Source organism: Carlito syrichta, unplaced genomic scaffold (genome assembly GCF_000164805.1).
Source record: "Carlito syrichta isolate Samal-C Ts95f unplaced genomic scaffold, Tarsius_syrichta-2.0.1 Scaffold308114, whole genome shotgun sequence".
NCBI classification, from domain to species: domain Eukaryota; kingdom Metazoa; phylum Chordata; class Mammalia; order Primates; family Tarsiidae; genus Carlito; species Carlito syrichta.
This window is the reverse complement of record NW_007252210.1, coordinates 1,041,898-1,063,879: the sequence shown is the minus strand read 5'-3', so window position 1 is coordinate 1,063,879 and position 21,982 is coordinate 1,041,898. Positions and strand designations below refer to the sequence as shown.

The following is a 21,982-nucleotide window of genomic DNA, read 5'->3' as shown; positions in this document are numbered from 1 at the left end:
TTTTATTTTCTCCAGAGACAATATGAGCTGAATTTATTGTAACCATAAAATAATTACTGCCACAAAGCAATTATTTTTTCCTTCTGAAATTATCTAATTTATGAAGCAACTCTCCTTTTAGGGAAAAATTTAGAAGCAGAAAGAGTGTCTTTTAAAACAATACTTCCTGGTATAATAGACTTTTTATTTGATTATGACCATAATTAATGCAGGACAAAAAAAGATAATAATAGAGAATTAATATTCAGTAAAAGAAAATGTGTTTTTCTTCAATTCTTTCCTAGCCAGGTTGTTGAGTTCTCTTTTGTAGTGGTGGCTATGCATTTACAGCTGGCATCCTCCATTTAATAGAGCAGTAACAATTGTGCAGTGCCTAGAAGTTTACCTTTAACCCTATAGCAATCATTAGTGCAATGTGGCCTGAGCTCAGAAGCATCAGCTGTTGAGTGCAGTATATCTAACATTGATCATAAGATGACCTACTTTAAAAGATGTCCAAGAATAGGTGAGTAGGTCACGACTTGCCTGTTTTCTTTTTTTGTTGTTTGTTTTGAGTTGGAGTCTTACTCTGTTGCCCAGACTGGAGTGCAGTGGCACACTCCCGGCCACCGCAGCCTCGACCTGCTGGGCTCCGGTGATCCTTTCGCCTCAGCCTTCCAAGTAGCTGGAACTACAGGCGTGTGCTACCACACCTGCCTAATTTTTTGATTAATTGTAGAGATGAGGTCTCACCAAGTTGCCCAGGCAGGTCTCGTACCTGCGGGCTCAGGCAATCCACTCACCTCAGCCTACCAAAGCGCAGGATTACAGGCTGAGCCACCAAACCCTGTTTGCCTGTTTCCTTAATCTGTTGTTTACCTCATGATAGGTATGACTCTTTTGTTTGGTTCTTTCCTTCCTTCCCTCCCTGTCTTCCTCCCTCTCTCCCTCCCTCTCTCTCCCTCCCTCCCTCCATTCCTCCACTTTTCCTTTCTTCCCTCCCTCCCTTCCTTCCTTTCATTAAAAATAGATACATAATCAAACCTATTATGTACCAGGAACTATGTTAGGAATACAAGAGAGCAAGTCTTTTGCCTCATCCCTGGGAGTTTACCTTCTAGAAGGGAAACAGTATCTAAAAAGATGATTGCAATATAATATAGGTTTGTTCAGGGGTTGATAGTCACTTACAGAGGGATGCCACTAACTCTATTTGGAGACATCAAGGAAGGATTTTAGAAAGGTGACATGTTAATAGAATCTTGAAAGTCAAGCATTCATTGAATTTACTAAGATTGACATGCATTTCATGTGGATTTAATTCACAGGGTCCCAGCTAAGAATAGGAGACTTTAAGAAGTTTCATACAAACATAGGGTTTTGCAAGAAGAGCAACAGAGACAGAACTGGAGACAAAGATTAGGACCAGATAGTAAAATGTCTTGTGTACTAAGCAATTTAACCTTGACTTTCAACCAGGATTTCTTATCTGAATCCCAGACAGTGTTCCCAAAGATGGAATAGAACTCGTGCTATTCTAGATGCATAGAAGAGAAGTTAATTATTTATATGCAATTGATGCTTTAGGGCACTAGGACTTAATTCTGTCTCAGAACCTGGGTTAGGAATGCTGAGTGAGGAATCTGCAGGTCTTTAAGCTGGAGATAAACATGTAAATTTTCTGACCACAGTGTGAACTAGAATAGGGAGTAGTTAGTAGCTGGGAGACCAGAGAAAGCTTTTGCAGATGATCCAGATGAGAAAAACAAGGGCTTGAATTAAGGAAATAATAATAGGTGGAGAATTTTTCTGTAAGGTAAGACATAACAAAATTTGGTAAGTAATTATCTGAAGGGAATAGGGAAGAAGGAGAAGTTGAGTTTGAGTCTTCAGTTTCTAATTTGGAAGATGGCATGAATGGTTATGCTGCTACCAAAGACATAAGCATGGCAGGAAAAGTAGTTTTGGAGAGAATAACAAAAATCTATTCAATTTAATGTATGTTGAATCTGACATGCCTACAAGACATTCGAGAGGTTATGACCAAGAAAGTCACAATTAGCATGAGTGCAAAACGAGAGAGAGAGAGAGAGAGAGAGAGAGAGAGAGAGATTGATTGATTGATTGATTAGAATAGTAGTATAGCCGGGCTTGGTGGCTCAGCCTGTAATCCCGTGCCTTTGGGAGGCTGAGGTGAGTGGATTGCCTGAGCCCGCAGGTTCGAGATCCACCTGGGCAGTGAGACCTCATCTCTACAATAAATCAAAAACTCAGCCGGGCGTGATAGCGCGTGCCTGTAATTCCGGCTACTCGGATGGCTGAGGCGGAAGGATCGCTGTAGCCCAGCAGGTGAGGCTGCGGTGGCCGGGGGCGGCCACTGCACTCCAGTCTGGGCAACAGAGTGAGACTCCAACTCAAAAAAATAAAAACTAGAATGGTAGTATCAGTGATAATGAATATTTACCAGTGCTGGGCAAAGTTGTAGGCAATTAACATGTACTAATTCACGTTTAATCCTCTTAGCCACTCAATGAGTATGAACTCTTCTATCTCTATTTTGTGGATGAAGAAAAAAAGGCACAAAATGATTCAATAATCTGCCTTTTTTTTTTTTAGTTAAAGTCTCACTCTATTGCCTAGACTGGAGCACAGTGGCACGCCCACAGCCACTGCAGCCTTGACCTACTGGGCTCAGGTGATCCTTCTGCCTCAGCCTTCCTAGTAGCTGTAACTACAGATGCATGCTACCACACTCGGCTAATTTTTGGATTTATTGTAGAGACAAGGTCTCACCAAGTTGCTCAGGCTAGTCCTGAATCCCTGGGCTCAGGCAATCCTCTTGCCTCGGCCTCCCAAAGTGCTGGGATTACAGGCTTGAGCCACTGAGTTCAGCCTGCCAAATTCTTACAGCTAGTAAGTGATGGAGATATTTGTCTTCAAGTGCTATATAAATACAGTCCCATAAATGTGGGACTTTAGAGTTTGTTGGTAGCCATTGGAGCCATTGGAGAGACAACTGGGAAAATATGGAGAATGAACATTTAATGGGATACCTATACAACCCTGTAGATAGAAAACATATAAGAAACTTTTGGAGTTTAGGGGGAACTTTAGAACTTAATTTCAAGTTCCATTCTTTTTCTTATTATCCAGCACCTTTATTCAGATCCTGTGACTGCACTTCTTAGAAAAGCACCCTGCTTTTTAAAATTAGATCTCTGACTGAGTCCCTAATTCTCTGTGCCTCAATCTTTTTTCTTCATAGAACCTAAATTCTTGATCACAGTCCCCACGTTTGCCCTGTTTAGTGGCCCCAGGAAATTCTAGTAACAAGAAGATGGAAACACCTTGAATTTATGAATTTATTGAATTATTCAAGGAATATTTGTTGAGAGTCTTCTATCTGTGAAGGATTAGTCTAGGTTCTGAGGCTACAGCAGAGAACAAAACAGAACAAAATCCTGGCCCTCACAAAGCTTAAATTTTAGTAGACTATGACAGGAGTTATTTTGATATCTTACATTTGTGAGGGACTTTTAACTTTCCAAAATATTCCCATAGCTAACCCATATTCCTCAGAGGTGAATACTGCACACAGGATTATCCCTGCATTGTAGGTATTGTAGACCAGACATAGAAGGAAACTTGAGCCATTCTCCCACAGACTCTGTTAGTCCTTACAACTTAGATTTGTCAGATAACTTTTGTTGACTTACTCTTGGACAAAACTACCTAAAGTGCTGATTATAGAAAGTTCCCAATATACAAATGAGCTCAGTTTCAAGAGTGAGTTTGTAAGTCCAATTTATTTTAAGCTCAACAGAGTTGTCCTAGGTACCCAATTAGCACAATTGGCTGTATAGTACTGTATTATTTAATGGACTAAGATGATAACCTGGTGGAGAGAACTAATACATGAAAAATGGAAGTATGCATCATTAAAGTTTGTAACTTGAAGGTTCATAGGTAGGGGATTTGTATTTTTAAAGCCTTTAGTTGGTTTGCATGGTAACATAAATAACAAATTCAAAATTCCATCAATCTAGTACTTTATAAGTAATATACAGTGGATGTGTAGACACCTTTGCTAGAGTGAAATGCTATCATATAAAACTTTGCCAAATACATTTTACAGCTAGGGTACCTATACAGTATCTATGCAAGTCATTTACAAGGCTCTTATCTGTTAAGCACTATTTGGTATATCTTATCTCTTTAGAAATAAGAATAAACTATTTATTAAAAGCATAGGCATATAAACCACATGTGATTTCTTGCCTCCTCACCTCATTAGTCAAAATCAGCAAAATGTACTAACATTTATTTATATTCCTGCAAGTTACCTTGATGTGTCCCAGGATGTGTTCGATCCAGTCCCCTCCTCCCACCCCCCGCCCACGGATTTTGCCACATAGTTTTGGAGACAAGGCACACATGCATCAGATGAAAATTCGCAATCCAGCGCAGTCTATGATGATGTATATAGGCATTGGTATAGATAACAAGTGTGCTAGAAGTTGAGAAATGAGTGTGATCTCTTGAGTGGGTTGAATACTTAGGGGGGATATCATAGTTTATAAAAGAGAACCTCAAAAAGTTCTTAAAGGATGTTCAAAAAGTTAAACTAATATGTAGGTTAAAGATGGAATGTTCCAGACATTGGGAAAAGGGGAAGAAGGGGAAGGAACCAGATTGGGGTGGGCTTTGAATGTCAACTGAAGGACTTTGGACTTGCTGTTAAAACATTTTCTTGTCCCTAACACTATTGACAAACCTTACAGAATCTAAAAATCCAAATGAAGGACTTTGAAGTAAGTGCTGAGCCTGTCCAGGACTGGCTGAGTAAAACTGAGAAGATGGTTCACGAAAGCAGCAATCGCCTCTATGACCTTCCTGCAAAGAGGAGAGAGCAACAGAAGCTCCAGGTGATAAGACCTGGGCCCCGGCTGCCCACACCTCTGTCCCATCCTCTCTATGACAGTGCATGCGGATGCATGCTGAACACCCTTGAGTTAGACCATACCACCTTGAGTTCTAGTGTTTCCCTTCCCCATTTCTCACAGTTTTCATGTTTTCTGACTTTCCTTTGAGGTCTGATTTGTTTCCTTCCTGTACCACTCCACCACGTGTTGTTTGGAAATAACAAAATCTCCAGGGTACTCTGATTGTCTGCCAATGTCGATTGCCATATTCTCTGGGCCAAAGCTTTGTCCGCAATGTGCTTGTCCCCAGCCTCTGAATAGTAACTTGCTTGTGCTTTTCAGTCTGTCCTTGAGGAAATACACTGCTACGAGCCTCAGCTCAACAGGTTGAAAGACAAAGCTCAGCAGCTGTGGGAAGGACAAGCTGCCAGCAAGAGCTTTAGACACAGAGTGTCGCAGCTGTCTTCTCAGTATCTAGCGCTAAGCAATTTGACAAAGGTAACGCCTAGCTTGTGCTGTGTGTGAGTGTAATACTGATGTCGCAGAACTGGTGTTGCAGCAGGTTGTGTGGGGTATGCATCCTGACACACCCCAGGCGTGGTGTCTCCAGGCCAGCAATAAGGGGTGTCCACACTATTTCTCCAGCCTTGCAATCCTGGTCAATCGCTTGTGTTGCATCAGCTTAATGTGGTTCTCTGAAAAGGTCAAAGAAAGTTTCAAAGATTGAAGAGATTTCCAATCTCTATTATTGCACAAAATATTCCTTTCAATACTGAAGTCATATGTTTCCCAGGCTTTGATCTTGAAGACTCACAGCATAAACATAAAGCAAAACTCAGAATTTTCATTCTAAAGAATCTCAGATTAAATTGCTTTAGAAAAACATGAATTTAAAGCAGCTTAAATTTTATCAGACTAAATATAATGATCTTTTAAAAAATTTGCTCGAATCTCTTACATTCATTATGTAGTAGTCAAGGATATGTTGATTGAGAGGTTCAGTTTAGATTCTAGAGCAAAGCTCAAAATTGTAATGGCTTATGTAACTGATTATATCTCTTTTCAAATGACTTAGAAAAAAGTGAATGGAACCCCACCATGGCCTCATTTAGAACACTCGGCTAGTATAGTGCAGACTCATCTCCACCTTTATGGTTCAGGCCTATCATGAGCTTATGTGGCTTGTGACATTTGTTTTCTTTATTTTTAAACTGCAGATGATCAAATAGAGGGAATCTATTGCAATATAGTCTTTTCTTTAATTTGTCCTCACCTATTTTAGTGTGGACTTGCTGTTGGTCTGCTAATTTGGGTCTTCAATACACATGATTGAGGCAGTCACACTAGTATAGGTCTGGGAGTAGTCTATGTTTACACACATGTTTCTTCTATGAATGTTACTTTTTTATGTCTTTGAAATACCTGTCATGTTATCTAATGAATTAACATGAAGGATAAATCATGTGAGAATGAATTAAGGATATCTTTCTATTATTTTTTATTTATTTAGATACTAAAAAATAATAGATATTTGAATACTTTAACAGCCATAGACTGTTTTTTTAAAGACTTTACTGTGTTGGCTATAACTTACGATTAAGAAGCAAATCTATGTGTATGACCCCAAGTTTTACAATTTAGAGATATTACAAAATCTCAACTTATTATTTTAGAACTCTGACTACAATGTAGATTGTGTGGATATGTTGTATCAGTTAAACTAAACATGATATATGATGACTAGAAACTACTTTGATTAGTCTTCCAAACAGAGCATCAGGAATGAATTTTGCTGCTTAAAAAAATTATGATAACTAGCTGGGCTTGGTGGCTCAGCCTGCAATCCCGCGCCTTTGGGAGGCTGAGGTGAGTGGATTGCCTGAGCCTGCGGGTTCGAGACCCGCCTGGGCAGGCGAGAACTCATCTCTGCAATAAAATAAAAAAATTAGTCAGGCATGGTAGCACATGCCTATAATTCCGACTACTTGGAAGGCTGAGGCGGAAGGATCGCCGGAGCCCAGCAGGTAGAGGCTGCAGTGGCCAGGAGCGGCCACTGCACTGTAGTCTAGGTGACAGAGTGAGACTCCAACTCAAAAAAAAAAAAAAAAATTATGATAACTATAAAGAAGTTAAGAGGCAAAAAATTATAATTTTCTGCTATTTGACCCAGTTATTCTAATAATTTTACTATTTAGAAAGCTCTTTCACCTATCTCATAGAATTAATGCAGACTTGCACTGTATCTATGCAGCATATGAAGCTATGACTGATTGCAGTTGTTTCAAATAAACTATCAATTTTACAATTTGAGTCTCTGTGGAATGGACATCTTGAACACCATTTCTGTCATTTCCAGGAGAAAGTGTCAAGACTGGATAGAATTGTTGCAGAACACAATCAGTTCTCTCTCGGGATTAAGGAATTACAAGACTGGATGACGGATGCGGTTCACATGTTGGAGTCGTACTGCCACCCAACATCCGACAAAAGCGTGCTGGACAGCAGGACGCTCAAGCTGGAGGTGTGTATTTTCGAGGGCAAAATCTCCAACTTACAACATTTGTTTTTCTCATAATGTCCCAAGTCCCTATCTACCTGACATGGTGTTATCACATTCTTTCCATGAAGAATCTCAGATGCTTTGTGAGAATGACCCTGTCTGCCTAAGATGAGCAAGCCTGAGCATTCCTGAACCACTTGACCCCAGACACGTTCACCCATACATGCTTTCCAAAAAACAAAATAAAATACAATAAAATAAAGCACAAATGTGGTCCCTTGCTTGATAGATAGCCAGGTAAGAGATGAGTTTCCAATTCCATCACATATTTAATTTTAGAAAATACATGGATGAAACATTTTAAAGTGCAAAACATTTCTCATCCTAGTTGACTCACTTGTCTGCCTGTATAATTTAGTCAATTCTTTTGCCATCCCAAGGTATTAGTTCAATTTTGCCTTTGTGCTGCAAGTAATTAATCTATATTCATTCATATACTGGGTGTCTTCTAAAAGCCTGGTGCTCTGTCTTGACACCAAGGAATCAAAGGTGAATAAAATTTGGTCTTTCTTCTCAAAGATTTCATGGTCTGAGGCTGGAGGTTGACATATACAAGACAAGAGTAACAGATGCAGACATGCTTATGGTGTAATAGACACACACAGGAGTAGAAACGTGCAGGAAGGATGGGATTGTAAGTTGGAAAAAGTTTCTTGGAAAGTCTGATAGCTAAATAGAGTTTTAAGAATGATGGAGGGAGTTGTCCTGGCAAAAAATGACTGGGTGGGGATTTGAGAATGATGGCAGGGAGGGAAAAGTATGAGCAAGAACCAGAGGAAAGAAGTAGCATGGTAGGTGAGAAACTGCTAGCAGTTACCTATTGCTGCTGCAGAAACTGGTGACAATGGATTGCTGAGGGTAAGATTGTAGAAGTTGGCAAGATCTACATTAGAAAGAGAGATGAAGCTTTGTCTTGTAGGCTACACTACCAGTTTTATAATTTGGCATTGAAATCTTCTCTTCACATAGAAAATCAATAGTGGGTTGGGCGCAGTGGCTTACACCCGTGATGTTAGCATTTTGGGAGACTGAGACAGGAGGATAGCTTGAGCCCAGGAGTTTGAGACCAGCCTGGACAATATAGTGAAACCTTGTCTCTACAGAAAAATTAAACAATTAGTCAAGTATGGTGGTGTGCACCTGTATTCCCAGCTTCTTAGGAGGTTGAGGCAGAAGGATTGCCTGAGCCCAGGAGATTGAGGCTATGATAAACTGGGATCGAGCCACAACACTCCATTCTGGAAGACCTGAACTCAAAAAAAAAACAACAACAACAACAACAACAACAAAACCCCAGTGCTTATAAAGCTTGAAATATGCCATCTATGTCTATAGGTTTGTTGTACTGGAGACCTTAATACTTGTAAGCTCTTTATCCTATGACCTTTGAGAATTCATTAATTTTTCTGTAATAAGTATGTCTCTTGTTAAAACCAGTAAAGAAAAACTTTGTTGGAAGGAAGGGATTATGCAGAGAAGACTGGAGACCTGCTAAGCCAAGGCCACTTAAAAAAAAAGTGGGTGGCTGGTGACTGGCACCGACCAGCAAGTGACTTCCTCACCATCTACCTCCACAGTCTGGGACCTCCAGGGCTCTACACACTTACATATTATCCTGCTGTCTTCAGGAGCTCTGAAATAGTTAAAGCCAGAAATGTTAAACATGCAAATAACAAAAGACTTCTGTTTGTGTCTGCAGGCTCTATTATCAGTAAAACAGGAAAAAGAGATTCAGATGAAAATGATAGTGACCAGAGGAGAATCTGTCCTTCAGAATACCTCTCCAGAGGGCATTCCTGCTATTCAGCAGCAGCTGCAGAGTGTGAAGGATATGTGGGCAGCTCTTTTGTCTGCAGGGATTCGTTGTAAAAGGTGAGGAAACTACAGTCAAGCACTTTCTAAAAGAGTGATACAATTCTGCAGTAACAGACTGTTTCTGTTTTTCTTTCCCTCCTTTTTCCTTTTCTCTTCTCTCCTTCCTTCCTTCCTTCCTTCCTTCCTTCCTTCCTTCCTTCCTTCCTTCCTTCCTTCCTTCCTCCTTCTTTCTTCCTCCCCCCTCCATTTTTCCTTATTAGAATAAAAGACTTTGGCAGTTACAATCTTGTATTTAGGTTGTCCTGCAATACTATGAGGTCTGACAATTAGGTTCGTGAGCCATCCTAGAAAAAGTACTATATACCTCATTGCTGAATATCACTACAGTCACCTTCAAAGCACTCCCTTTGGGAAGCTACGCACTGACGTCAGCATCTAGTCCACTTGTCAAAGCAGTTTTGAAACTCTTTTTCTGGGATGCCCATCAGAGCTGTCGCCGTTATTTGTTGAGTTCTGACAATTAAGTACTTGGGCTTGCCACCGTGCACTTATGTTGGCAGCACTGTACAAATAACTGTATTGGAACACCCTTCCTACTCACCTGATCTGGCCTCCAATCACTTTTTTATTTGCCCAAAGATAGAGGAAATATTGAAAGGAAGACATTTGATGACATTCAGGACATCATTGGCAGTATGACAATGGCTTGGATGGCCATTCCAGAAAAAGAGTTCCAAAATTGCTTTGACGAGTGGACTAGGCACTGGTATCCGTGTGTAGCTTCCCAGTGGGAGTACTTTGAGGGTGACTATAGTGGTATTCAGTAGTGAGATATGTAGCATTTTTTCTAGAACGATTTCGTGAACTTAATTGTCGGACCTCATATGGCTATTTTTTTACATACCTAAAAATGCATGTTTCTCTTTGCGGTTATTGTTCACTGCTTTAAAACACAAAATAATAGATGTATCTTAATGTAAAAATATATTTATTAAAACAGAGTAGTTGACTTGGAAATAACCCCAGGAAATACCAGTAGGGGAGTGGGAAAGAGACAAGGAATGGGACAGCCAGCAAAGTGTACGGTGATCAAGCAAATTACCACAGCGGACAACTGCAACATAATCCAGCTAGGCAATGCCAAGAGTCAGTGTAGACCATGTGCCTCAGTGTTATCCCACCCAAGTTCAGGGGAACTGGGGTATTTGGAAACAAACTCCCAAGAATCAGAAGGGCAGTTGAGGACTGCCCCAGGGAATGACATTTCTCTGACATTTTTTGCATACATTGCCCTCAAACTGAGAGTACATCAGGGACCTGAGAATGACTTCAAACTAAGAGATCTACAAGTGGGTGATTGGAAGTCCATTTGGCTGTATGCTGCTGCGGTATGATCCGAGGGTATGTATAGCTGGGCACTGACAGTGTCTACTGCAAAAGGACCCAAACCATGGCAGTACAATTAGGCACAAATGATTAATGGAATTAAAAATATAGTATGCATATTGAGACAAAGAAGTGCTTAGTTTATGAATACAATTAAAAATTAAGTTTTAATATTTAGATCAATTCTAGTAATATTATTCTATTTTTCCATTGTGGTTTCCTGATTTTTAAATCTCATGCAAGTTGATTAATTTGCTTATTCTTCCTTGGTTCTTCCTACCTTCTTTTGGTAACTTGTTTTGCGCTTTTTTTGGTCTCCTTCTGTGAATGTCCTGCTTAAGTGTTACTTCTCTCTCTGCCCAAAGCTTTCATTCCAGAAAAGGCCTACTCAGAGGATTTTTCACTTTGGTTCTACTCCCAGTATCTGGTGTCCTTGGGCCAGTGACTCTTGGGTTTGTATCTAGTCCCACTTTTCTGCCTACTGGCCTAGGTTTACTCTTCCTTTGCTTCCTAAGATTGCCCTTGCTGGAGTCCAAGACTCAGAGTTGATAAGCCCTAACTAGCCTCCCAAACCCATTCCTTTCCTGATTCCTGGGCCCCCTGCTGGCTGGAGTAGATGGAGCAGACATGATGACAGCTTTTAGACTCATAGGATTCTCAGTATGAATTTTTGTCCTTTCATATATCTTTCAGTCAACTTGAAGGTGCTCTTTCTAAGTGGACAAGTTACCAGGATGACGTTCGACAGTTCTCCAGTTGGCTGGACACTGTGGAAGCCAGCCTAAACGAATCTGAGAGGCAGCATGCAGAACTGCGGGAGAAGATAAGTGCACTAGGAAAAGCCAAGGTGAGAGCTGGATTTCAGGTCCCACTTGTTCTCTTATAGGCCTCTTTAAAATGCCATAATCAGACAAAAATGGGATTATCCATATACAAGGACTGTGCACATAAGAAAATTTTATTTGGGGCTTGTACCATAATTTCTAAGGCTTCTTAAGCTGAACTTTCGTTTGTGGTTATTTTATTGAATGACAGTTTTCTCTTCTAGGAACCATGTAGGCCTGTGTTTTATGATGCCAGCTATTTAAATTTTAGCATCTTGTAACAACTTTTAATGTCTTCAGCCTGCTCATCATTAAGAAGAAGTAAAAAAGGCTTTTTTATTTTATTTTTATTTTTAAAATGTGGGGTACAATTCAGGGTTAGGTATACAAATGTTCATTATGCAGGTAGCCTTGTTGATGCTTTTTAAAAATTATCATTACATCCTTTGTTTTACTTTTTTTTTTTTTAATTGGGATCTCACTCTGTTGCCCAGGCTGGAGTGCAGAGGCACCATCACAGCTCACTGCAGCCTCAGCCTCCTGGGCTCAAGTGATCCTTCTTCCTCATCCTGGGACTATAGGCACATGCCACCACACCCAGCTAATTTTAAAAATTTTGTAAAGACAAGGTCTCACTATGTTGCCTAGGCTAGTTCGAACTTCTGGTATCAAAGAATCCTCCTGCCTTAGCCTCCCAAACTGCTGGAATTACAGTAGGAGTGTTACTACTTTTGTGCCTTCTCCATAATGCTTACACTTTTCATTACATGTAAGGATTTTAAAAACAAGTAATTAAGAATGTGTCCTTAAAACTCTTTTATTGATAGTAATATTCAAACATCAAGCCTTGCAGTCTTCAGGATTATAGCTGCGGCCTCACTCTAGGGCATGTTGGTTGGAAGGCTTGCTCCATTGCATCCTTGTCGTCCTAAGCAGCACTTGTTATCATTACATAGAAATTCTTCATCCTTTTATGTTCTTGGTTTCCGCTAATTTGTATCACTTCACCCCGAATGTCCTGCATCAGAAACCTCTTCATCCCCAGCACCTGCTTTTTCATTCCCATTGGGAGCAGGCACTGGGTTTTGTTGATCCATCCTCTCCACCTGAATTGGAACAGACTCTAATTTCTCACCGGGTGTCTTGTCTCCCTTGACTGTTACCTTCGTATGAAGGTGAATGTCTCCCTTCCCTGCATATGAGCCTCTGCTAGCTTCCCACTGCCTGCATTGTGATCCCAGTCTCCCTCACCCAGTGTGAGACTGGGAATACGCCCCTCAAACGCCCTCGCTCTCTTCATTCTCCTACCTGCACTCCACCCTGACTGAATGTCACACTATTTCCTGACTGTGCCACCATTTTCACGATTCTGTGCTTTTGCAGAATCCCTTCCCTTTTCACACAATGTCTTTACTCTGTCTCTGCATCTGGCAACATACAACTCATCTTTCTGAATGAGTTCAGGAGTCATTTTGGCAATGATGCTCCTCTACCTCACGCTTGATGACTTGTTCCGTTCTCTCATAACCCTGACTTCAGAACTCTATCAATTTTATAGTATATATGTTTGCATATCTCTCTTCCTCCATGGATAGAGATTCTAAATTTTCTTTATATTCTCAGTGCTTGGCTGTCTGTCTGACAAAGAGCAAATGTTGTGTAAGTTATTTGAATGACTAAATGGTCTTATGTGACCTGTTCCAATGGTCTTATGTGACTTAATAGTCTTGGATCTCATTTATGCATCTGGAAATTAATGTCATTCTAATTATTTGCTTCAAAATTATCTACGTTTGTTATCTGTCATAATAATTAATTGCTTAATTAAGTAAATTATTCATCTATTCAATCAATATTTATTGAGAAATTGTTATATGCAGACAGATAAAACAGACAAGTGTGTGCTGATGGGGACATACACTCAGCAATAAATGTACAAGTAAATAAAGAATTATAACTGGTAATTACAATAAAGAAAAAAATGTGGCATGGTGTGAGAGAGAGTAATTTGTAAAGGACTAACATAGATTGTTCGGGACCAAAAGGAAGGGACAGTAAAGGCCTTTCTGAAACAGTGGACATGTAGATTATGCCCTAAAGAATTTCATGCAGAGAAATTAATCTGGGAAGAGTTGAGCAAGAACATTCTAGATAGAATAATCAGCATGTCCACAGGCATTGAAGAGAGGAGCCCAGTGCAAATGATAACTGCGAGACAGGGGTGTGTGGCTGCAGCTAAGAATAAGCAGGAGAAAGTGCTGTGGGGTATGGGAGGAAGGGTGCGGGACAGGCAGGGTGTGATCCTGGATCACCTCAGTTACCCTGAGGATTTTTCACTTGATCCTGACAGCCATGGCAAGCTAATCCAGGTTTTAAGCTGGGGAGTGACATGATTCAATTTTCAATCATAAGACATTTAATCACTTAGGCCGCTGTGTAGGGTATGAAATAAGGAATGGGGCCTGACTAGGTGGCCAGAAATCTGCCTAGAAGACTAGTGCAGTGTCCAAGCGAAAGAGGAGGGGCTTGGGCTAGGGAGTTTGGGAGGCCAAAGCAGGAGGATTGCTTCGACCCAAGAGTTCAAGACCAACCTAGGCAACATAGTTAGACCTCATCTCTACAAAAAAATTAAAAACTGGCCGGGCACAGTGGTGTGTGCCTGTAGTCCCAGCTACTCAGGAGGCTGAGAAGAAAAGATTGCTTGAGCCCAGGAATTCAAAGCTGCGGTGAGCCATGATTGTGCCACTACACTCCAATCTGGGTGACACAGTGAGAAGCCCCAAATAAAAAAAATAAAATAAAAAAATAGTTAATTGGGAATTCATACCTTAGAGAAAGTTCTAGGCCAGATATCAAATACAGACACACACCTTCATGGTTTCACCTATGTGTCTATATCAGATCGATGGTTAGATGGATGTATGAATGGATAAATAACCTGAGGTGACCTGTCAACTGTAAAGTTAAATATTTTAATTTTAGCAGTATCATTGATATGATGGGGCACAGATAACTCCTTTATTTTTAAAAAAATACTCTCTAGTTATTAAACGAAGAAGTCCTGAGTCACAGCAGCTTGCTGGAGACCATTGAAATCAAAGGGGCTGGCATGACAGAGCACTATGTCACCCAGCTGGAACTACAAGATCTGCAGGAACGATACCAAGTCATCAAAGAGAGGGCCAAGGTATGGCTAACCAGATTCCCTCCCCGAAATAAGCGTGTTCACAGCTGTACTTATTTAAAGTCTCACTTAATTTCAAGAATGACAGGCTTGTAAAAACAGCAAAAAAGTAAAATGAATTTTAGCATTTTAAAGGTAGCACTGACAAAACCAAACAGAAACCTTCAAATATTGTTAGCATAGGAAAACTACTAGAGCAAAATAATTCTCGACTAAAAATGTATACATAGGTACCAATGTAACAAAAATTCTGGAGAGATTCATAATGACAACATATGCCTTATTATGTCTGATGATAAGCATTTTCTAAAGTAGGAAATAATCACCAATAATATTTGTGATTCTTCATTTATTCATCACAAAGAAATGAAAATACTTCTTCAGAATATATTCTACTTTATTAGACAAAGTATGCAGAAAAGGAAACGAGTCCAAATCCTCATGTAAAGCACAATAGGAGAATTTCTGTGTTCTTCACTAGCAAAAGTGAATTTTTATGAAAAGTAAAGCTAATTCATTTTTGGCATGTCTCAGCTAAATTTTATGAGAAATTCAGAGATCAGATAGGTCATTCAACAAGATTCCTTTTAATCCTGAAACATTATGTCTTTATATTTTTATATGAATCTTGAAGGTTCATTCTTCTAGGAAATCATTCATATTCCAATGATTTAATAATTGTGCTTTTCTAAAATTCCATAAGTAAATTCTAATAGCACATTGACCCTGTAAATAGCAATGTATTCCTTTTTTAATTCTTTTAAATGCTAATTATAGGAAGCAGTAACCAAGTCTGAAAAACTCGTTCGCCTGCACCAAGAGTATCAGAGAGACCTAAAGGCATTTGAAGTCTGGCTGGGGCAAGAACAAGAAAAGCTCAGTCAGCATTCAGTTCTCGAAGGTGATGCCCACACTCATGAGACAACGTTGAGGGATCTCCAGGTAAAGTTTATTTTCTTCTAATACAAAGGAATCTTTATTCTGAATACATAATTATTATTTTAAGTCATGAGAAGTTATAATGGCCTTGAGTCCTATAGATAACTGATACACATTAAGTGCAACCCTAGAAAGATTTGATCAAGAACATCCTAGGACCTCAGTAGTATATGCTAGTTGAGATCATTTGATTGAGATCATCTGACAGGCAATTTGGAACCAGCAGGACTGGCACAAGGGCTACTAGCATGGCCCCTGACAGGGATGGCTAGAGATCCAATTCATGATGTTTACTAGCTTACTAACAGATCACATCAGATGTGGAGCACAGCAGCAGGAGTCAGTAGAATGTGACACTCTTCTAAGTCAAACTGGTGACGATATCTTGGGCCATCTGGTTTTAGCCAAAACCTCCCACACTGACAATACAGGGCCAGGCTCAGAGTTCTAGAAGGAATTAGAGACAGAAAAAACTGTGGACACTCTGATCAGCAGATTGCAATTCAGGGTCATGTGTCAGACTTGACTGAGAAAGTGAACGTGACCCATTTTACTTCTTTACTTGTTCAGCATCTATTGAATACCTAATACAAAGCAGATACTTTGTTAGTTACTTCAAGTAAAGATGACTGAGGTATTAGTTCTGTCTTCAAAGGACTTGCAATCTGGTAAGAAACACAAACTCAGAAAGATCATTATGAATATTGTGCAAGGGATCTTAAGGTAGCATCAAAGATAGCCTTTAAACTTATTTCAAGAGGTTGCTAGGGGTTAGGAGATTCCCCAAGAAGGGTCCACCAGGTATGAACAGCAGAGAATGGAGAAGGTCAATGAGACCATTCGATGAACCACCACCGATGTGTTGAAACTTACAACATGCTGTCAGACCTGATCAGATGTGGTTCACGATTGGGCAAGATTTACCCACAGCATGGGCAAAGTGGAAAAAGCAGGCACTATCATGGTTATTATCTGACAATTTCTGGTAGGTTTCAGAAAGGGTTGTATTGCAGGAGAACAGGGTTGGGGTTAGGAAGTTGGGACTCTAATCCTCAGTGGGACCTAATACTAGTGACTTTGGACAAAAGGGCACTTCTTTGACTCAGTTTCCTCCATGAAGTTGGTGTAATGATTAAATGAGATGTGAAAACAGCTTTTAAATATGCGGTCTACTCATTAAATAAATAACAGTAAAACTTAGAAGGGTCACAATTTCCTTAGCTTGCTTATGAGCCTCATCTGTCCTACCTTCCAAAAGTAGGAAGTCCTGGTCCACCAGGCTTAGCTGTTGTAACTTATTTGACTTCATTTTCTTTAAATAATCCTTCCTAGCACTTTCCTCCAGACACCTTTGGCAAGCAAATGTGGGCTTCATAGGCTTGTGTGGGGGAACTAGGCCAATAGTTACTCATCGCTAGCTGATGTTGCTCTTGTCCTGGTCAGAAGAAAATATTTCACTTAAGTTAGTATTACTGTGTTCTAAATCTAACTCCAATCCCTGGTTTCACCATTCATTAATTCTTACAATGTTAAAAAAGAAGGAAGATGCTAGTGACAAAAAACAGTAGTGAAGAACTGTGATGCCACAACTATACACCAGAACTTCTTCAGAAACCAGATGTCCTACAGCGTGCACAGTGGTGTGGGGATCGTCAGCAGTGTGGACCGTATTCACAAATTATTTTGTATAAGCTTGAAGGCCTCCTTTGGGTCACAAATACATATATTTATATATTTATACACATATAGTTTTTATATATTTGATATATAATATATTTAACTTATATCTACATTATATAAGGTTATTTATTTAAATATTGAACCATGTCTTCCCTTTAGAATAAATATCTGAAATATGGGACATATGACAATTTATCTAAGAGAATGATTATTTGAATGATAGGTAAGGCTAGTATTTATAGACTATGAAAAGGATGATAAATTGGGAAGATTAATAAATTAGGGTAGGAATCAGTCAACTACAGCCCAGGGCCACAATGTCTGAATTTTAAATAAAGTCTTATTGAAACACAGATACATCCATTCATTTATGTATTGTCTGTGGCTTTTTTTTTTAAATCAGAGTTTCACTCTGTCACCCAGGCTGGAGGGCAGTGACATGTTCACAGCCACCCCAGCATGGACCTGCTAGGCTCAGGTGATCCTTCTGTCTCAGCCTTCTTAGTAGCCGGAAGTACAGGTGCACGTTACCATGCCTAGCTAATTTTTTGATATATTGTAGAGATGAGGCCTCACCAAGTTTCCCAGGCTGATCCCACACCCTGGGCTCAGGCAATTCTCTTGCCTTGACCTCCCAAAATGCTGGGACTGTGGGCTTGAGCCACAGCTCCCAAAATGCATGGCTTTTTTTAGTGCTATAGTGGCAGAGTTTAACTGCAGCAGAGACTGATGACTCTCAAAGCTCAAAATATTTACTATCAGACCCTTTACAGGAAAAGTTTGCCAGTCTTAAGTTAGGAAAAACTAGCTGGGCTCGGTGGCTCAGCCTGTAATCCTGCGCTTTGGGAGGCTGAGGTGAGTGGATTGCCTGAGCCCGTGGGTTTGAGACCCGCCTGGGCAACTTGGTGAGACCTCATATCTACAATAAATCAATAATTAGCTGGGCGTGGTAGTGTGCGCCTGTAGTTCCAGCTACTTGGAAGGCTGAGTGGAAGGATAGCCTGAGCCCAGCAGGTCGAGGCTGCGGTGGCCAGGAGAGGCCACTGCACTCCAGTCTGGGTGACAAAGTGAGATTCTAACTCAAAAAAAAAAAAATTTAGGAAAAGCAATTTTACAAACTTACTTTGAAAAAAATTTAAGAATGTTGAAATAAAGTTTCTGTGTGTGTTGCCATTTTGATTAATATTTTACCAGAAATATATATAGTTCTGTTTCCATACATGTTCGTACATGCTCCCATTGTATGATTTTTGAAGTGACATCACACTTGAGAAAAAATATTCTATTAGTTTGAACCATATGAGATTGCTATTTTTGTAACCGAAATATATTAGCACTTCTAAATGGTTTGATCTGATAGTAAGAAATTTTTCTTATATATGGTATTAAAAAATACTTTAGTTGAACTATACATATTTATACTTTTAACATTCTTGGTGGAATTTGACTAGATTTCTTTTACTTTGGGTGATCAGACCAAGTGACAATATGAATTTATTTTTATCTTTAGAAATACAAGTGTTTAATATTGTTTTGCCAACATCTTTAAGGATATAAGTTTTTTCATTCTTTAAAAATAGCTTATGCTCTTCAAGGCTTGGTTCATACTAAATGTGTAGGGTAAATCTTTGAGGTTTAATGCTTTGGCAGAGGAAAGGTATTTGCACCTGGGAGCACCTGGTGGGCAGCTGTGATGAACCAACCTCCAAGGTTTGTGTACCTTGTAACCTCCAGGTCCAACTTTTCTTGGCCACCACATTCCTTAGAGTGTAGCTTTGGCAAATGATCTCTTTTTTAGCTAAAAGAGGGTTCCTTGTTCCTTTCTCTGCCACAAATGTAGCACTGAGCCCATTTAATGTCAAAGTAAGAAGGCTTGGGCACACTAAACAGATTATGAGCCATAATAAGCCTAGGATATTATTTTAAACAATAACCTTTTACTAATAAGTATTTGTGCCTGTAAGCTGAAAAGTCCAATTTTAGAAATTGTTGATTGATAAAAAATAGTGGGAGGTATGTGTGTTGATTATATTAAATGAAAAATTGTTAGACTCCTTCTCCTGACTTGGGAGACAATATTCAGTGTTAGGGACACATTTTGTGTGTAACTCATGATATCATAATTTTTTTCTAATGTGAAGGTCAAGCTGGCACTGTTGGCTTGGGTGAAACATGCTAACCCGTGCATGTGTGAAATATGATTGCGTTGTGACAGCCATACCTCTTTTCCCTGCAGGAGCTGCAAGTGCACTGTGCAGAAGGGCAGGCATTATTGAACTCCGTGCTGCACACCAGAGAGGATGTGATTCCATCAGGGATCCCCCAGGCAGAAGACCGGGCTTTAGAGGCTCTTCGGCAGGACTGGCAGGCTTACCAGCACAGACTGTCTGAGACCCGAACTCAATTCAATAACGTAGTTAACAAATTGAGGCTGATGGAGCAAAAGTTTCAGCAAGTAGATGAATGGCTAAAAACAGTGGAGGAGAAAGTCAGTCCCAGGACCAGACGTCAGTCTAACCAAGCAACCAAAGAGATGCAATTACATCAGATGAAGGTACAACATATGTAAATTCCTGGTCTTTGGCAAAGCAATTATCCTGCGTAGTTTGTTTCATCAAAATATTTAGTAACTTTTTGTTAAAGATTTTAGGTTTTTGCCAAATCTCCTTCTGCTTGCCTAGACATTTAAGATAAATTATAATGGGACATTTCTCTGGTAACAATTATTTTGTAGATTAGTCGTGGATAGGCTGTCATTTAATGGAAATATTTTATATTTTCTTCTCATACTCTGTACATTGTTTTGTAAAGATACGTGAATGCTAGCATTGAAATCATTTAAATTTATCGTTATGATATAAAATTTCTCTAATATGGCACATTGATAAGATACTTGAAAATATTTCATTCTAATTTTTATGCATCCAAAATAATGCTTAGGCCTTGGGAATGTCTTTTCATTATTCATCTATTTTTAAATTGATTTAAGTGTCACAAAAGATATAAAAATATATGCCACTATGTTTTTATTTTTAATTTTTGAATTGAAGTATACATAATAGATACAGAAAAATATCCAGACTCATAAGTGTACAGTTTTTATCATGTGGTCATAATATAATTTTTCAGGAAGCTAAAGTGTGACATGTTTACAAAATTATATCTCAAAATAAATATATTTTAAACATATGTGGAAATAATCTCTTATTAAGAAGATATATATGTGTCTTATTCAAGAATGCCCAAAATTGAATTTTTTCCTCCCATATTTATGTCATTTCAGAAGTGGCATGAAGAAGTGGCCACATACAGAGATGAAGTTGAGGAGGTGGGCGCTAGAGCACAGGAGATACTGGACGAGAGCCATGTAAGCAGCAGAATGGGATGCCAGGCCACCCAGCTGACATCCAGATACCAGGCCCTGCTTCTCCAAGTGCTGGTGAGTGGATGTCCAGCTGCTAAGTAAAGGCCAGCAATCTTCACAAGCCAACATGGTCTTTTTTTTGTTAACGTTGAGTAAAGACACATACTTATCAACATAGACCCTGGCACAGTTTTTTGTTTTTTTTGTTTTTGAGTTGGGGTTTCACTCTGTCGCCCAGACTTGAGTGCAGTGGCATATTCCCGGCCACCGCAGGCTCGACCTGCTGGGCTCTGGCGATCCTTCCGCCTCAGCCTTCCCAGTAACCAGAGCTACAGGCGCGTGCTACCATGCCCAGCTAATTTTTTTAAATTTTATTGTAGAGACGAGATCTCACCAAGTTGCCTGGGTGGGTCTTGAACCCACGGGCTCAGGCAATCCACTTGCCTCGGCCTCCCAAAGTGCTGGGATTACCAGGCTGAGTCACTGAGCCCAGCCAGCATAGGTTTTTAATTCACTGTTTAATTTTCTGTTTTTATTCAAAGGAACAAATAAAATTCCTGGAGGAAGAGATTCAGAGTTTGGAGGAATCAGAATTATCTCTCAGTTCATATTCTGATTGGTATGGCTCTACTCATAAAAACTTCAAAAATGTGGCTACCAAAATTGATAAAGTAGATACAGCGATGATGGGGAAAAAATTAAAGACATTGGAGGTAGGCATGCTTACTTCAGAATTGTCTCCAACTTATCCTTGTTCACCGAGCTACCCCATTCTCTCATGTAGATATTGGAAGTTCATGTTTTCATTAAGACATGATATGATTGGTGATCCTCAGTTCATCATGTCACTCAAAGTATTAAGTTGGCTCTTTAAGGTCAAAAACTGGCTTTCATTTATTTGTGATATGCTGTTATCTGAGTGACATATGGCCACCAACAAAAGTCTTAGCTAAAGTCTAGTGTGACACTTAAATATTAAGAGAAAACTATCTGTCTGAAATACATGGCCTGGTCTCTTAACAGAGTTTCAACTCAGATCTTTGGTAGGATGGCTAAGAATGAGGGAAACATCAAGTTTTTTTCATGTCACTAATTTGGAAATTGTATATTGTTCAAGACTTTTAAAGCCTGTGTTGTGTAAAGAAATCATGATTCTTGGTTTCTGGCCAGTCCAATCTGGTTATAAACTTCAAAGACTTATTTTAAGGGGAAATGGGTAGACTCAAGAATGGGACTTTAAAGCCTTTTTGTTTTTAGTTGGAGTCTCACTCTGTCACCCAGACTGGAGTGGAGTGGCTGCTCCCAGCCACCGCAGCCTCGACCCACTGG

At 39.6% G+C, this 21,982-nt stretch overlaps 1 protein-coding gene across 1 annotated transcript in view; it reads left to right on the top strand.

Annotated features, from left to right (window-relative positions):
* Window positions 1-21,982, top strand: part of SYNE1 (spectrin repeat containing nuclear envelope protein 1) — a 391,665-nt gene that overhangs the window by 142,909 nt on the left and 226,774 nt on the right. The window contains exons 54-63 of the mRNA XM_021716025.1: window positions 4,761-4,904; window positions 5,244-5,399; window positions 7,258-7,422; window positions 9,161-9,333; window positions 11,356-11,509; window positions 14,530-14,673; window positions 15,448-15,612; window positions 19,526-19,843; window positions 20,573-20,728; window positions 21,196-21,366. Of these exons, the coding sequence (XP_021571700.1) occupies window positions 4,761-4,904; window positions 5,244-5,399; window positions 7,258-7,422; window positions 9,161-9,333; window positions 11,356-11,509; window positions 14,530-14,673; window positions 15,448-15,612; window positions 19,526-19,843; window positions 20,573-20,728; window positions 21,196-21,366 (1,746 nt within the window). The remainder of the gene's footprint in view (window positions 1-4,760; window positions 4,905-5,243; window positions 5,400-7,257; window positions 7,423-9,160; window positions 9,334-11,355; window positions 11,510-14,529; window positions 14,674-15,447; window positions 15,613-19,525; window positions 19,844-20,572; window positions 20,729-21,195; window positions 21,367-21,982) is intronic.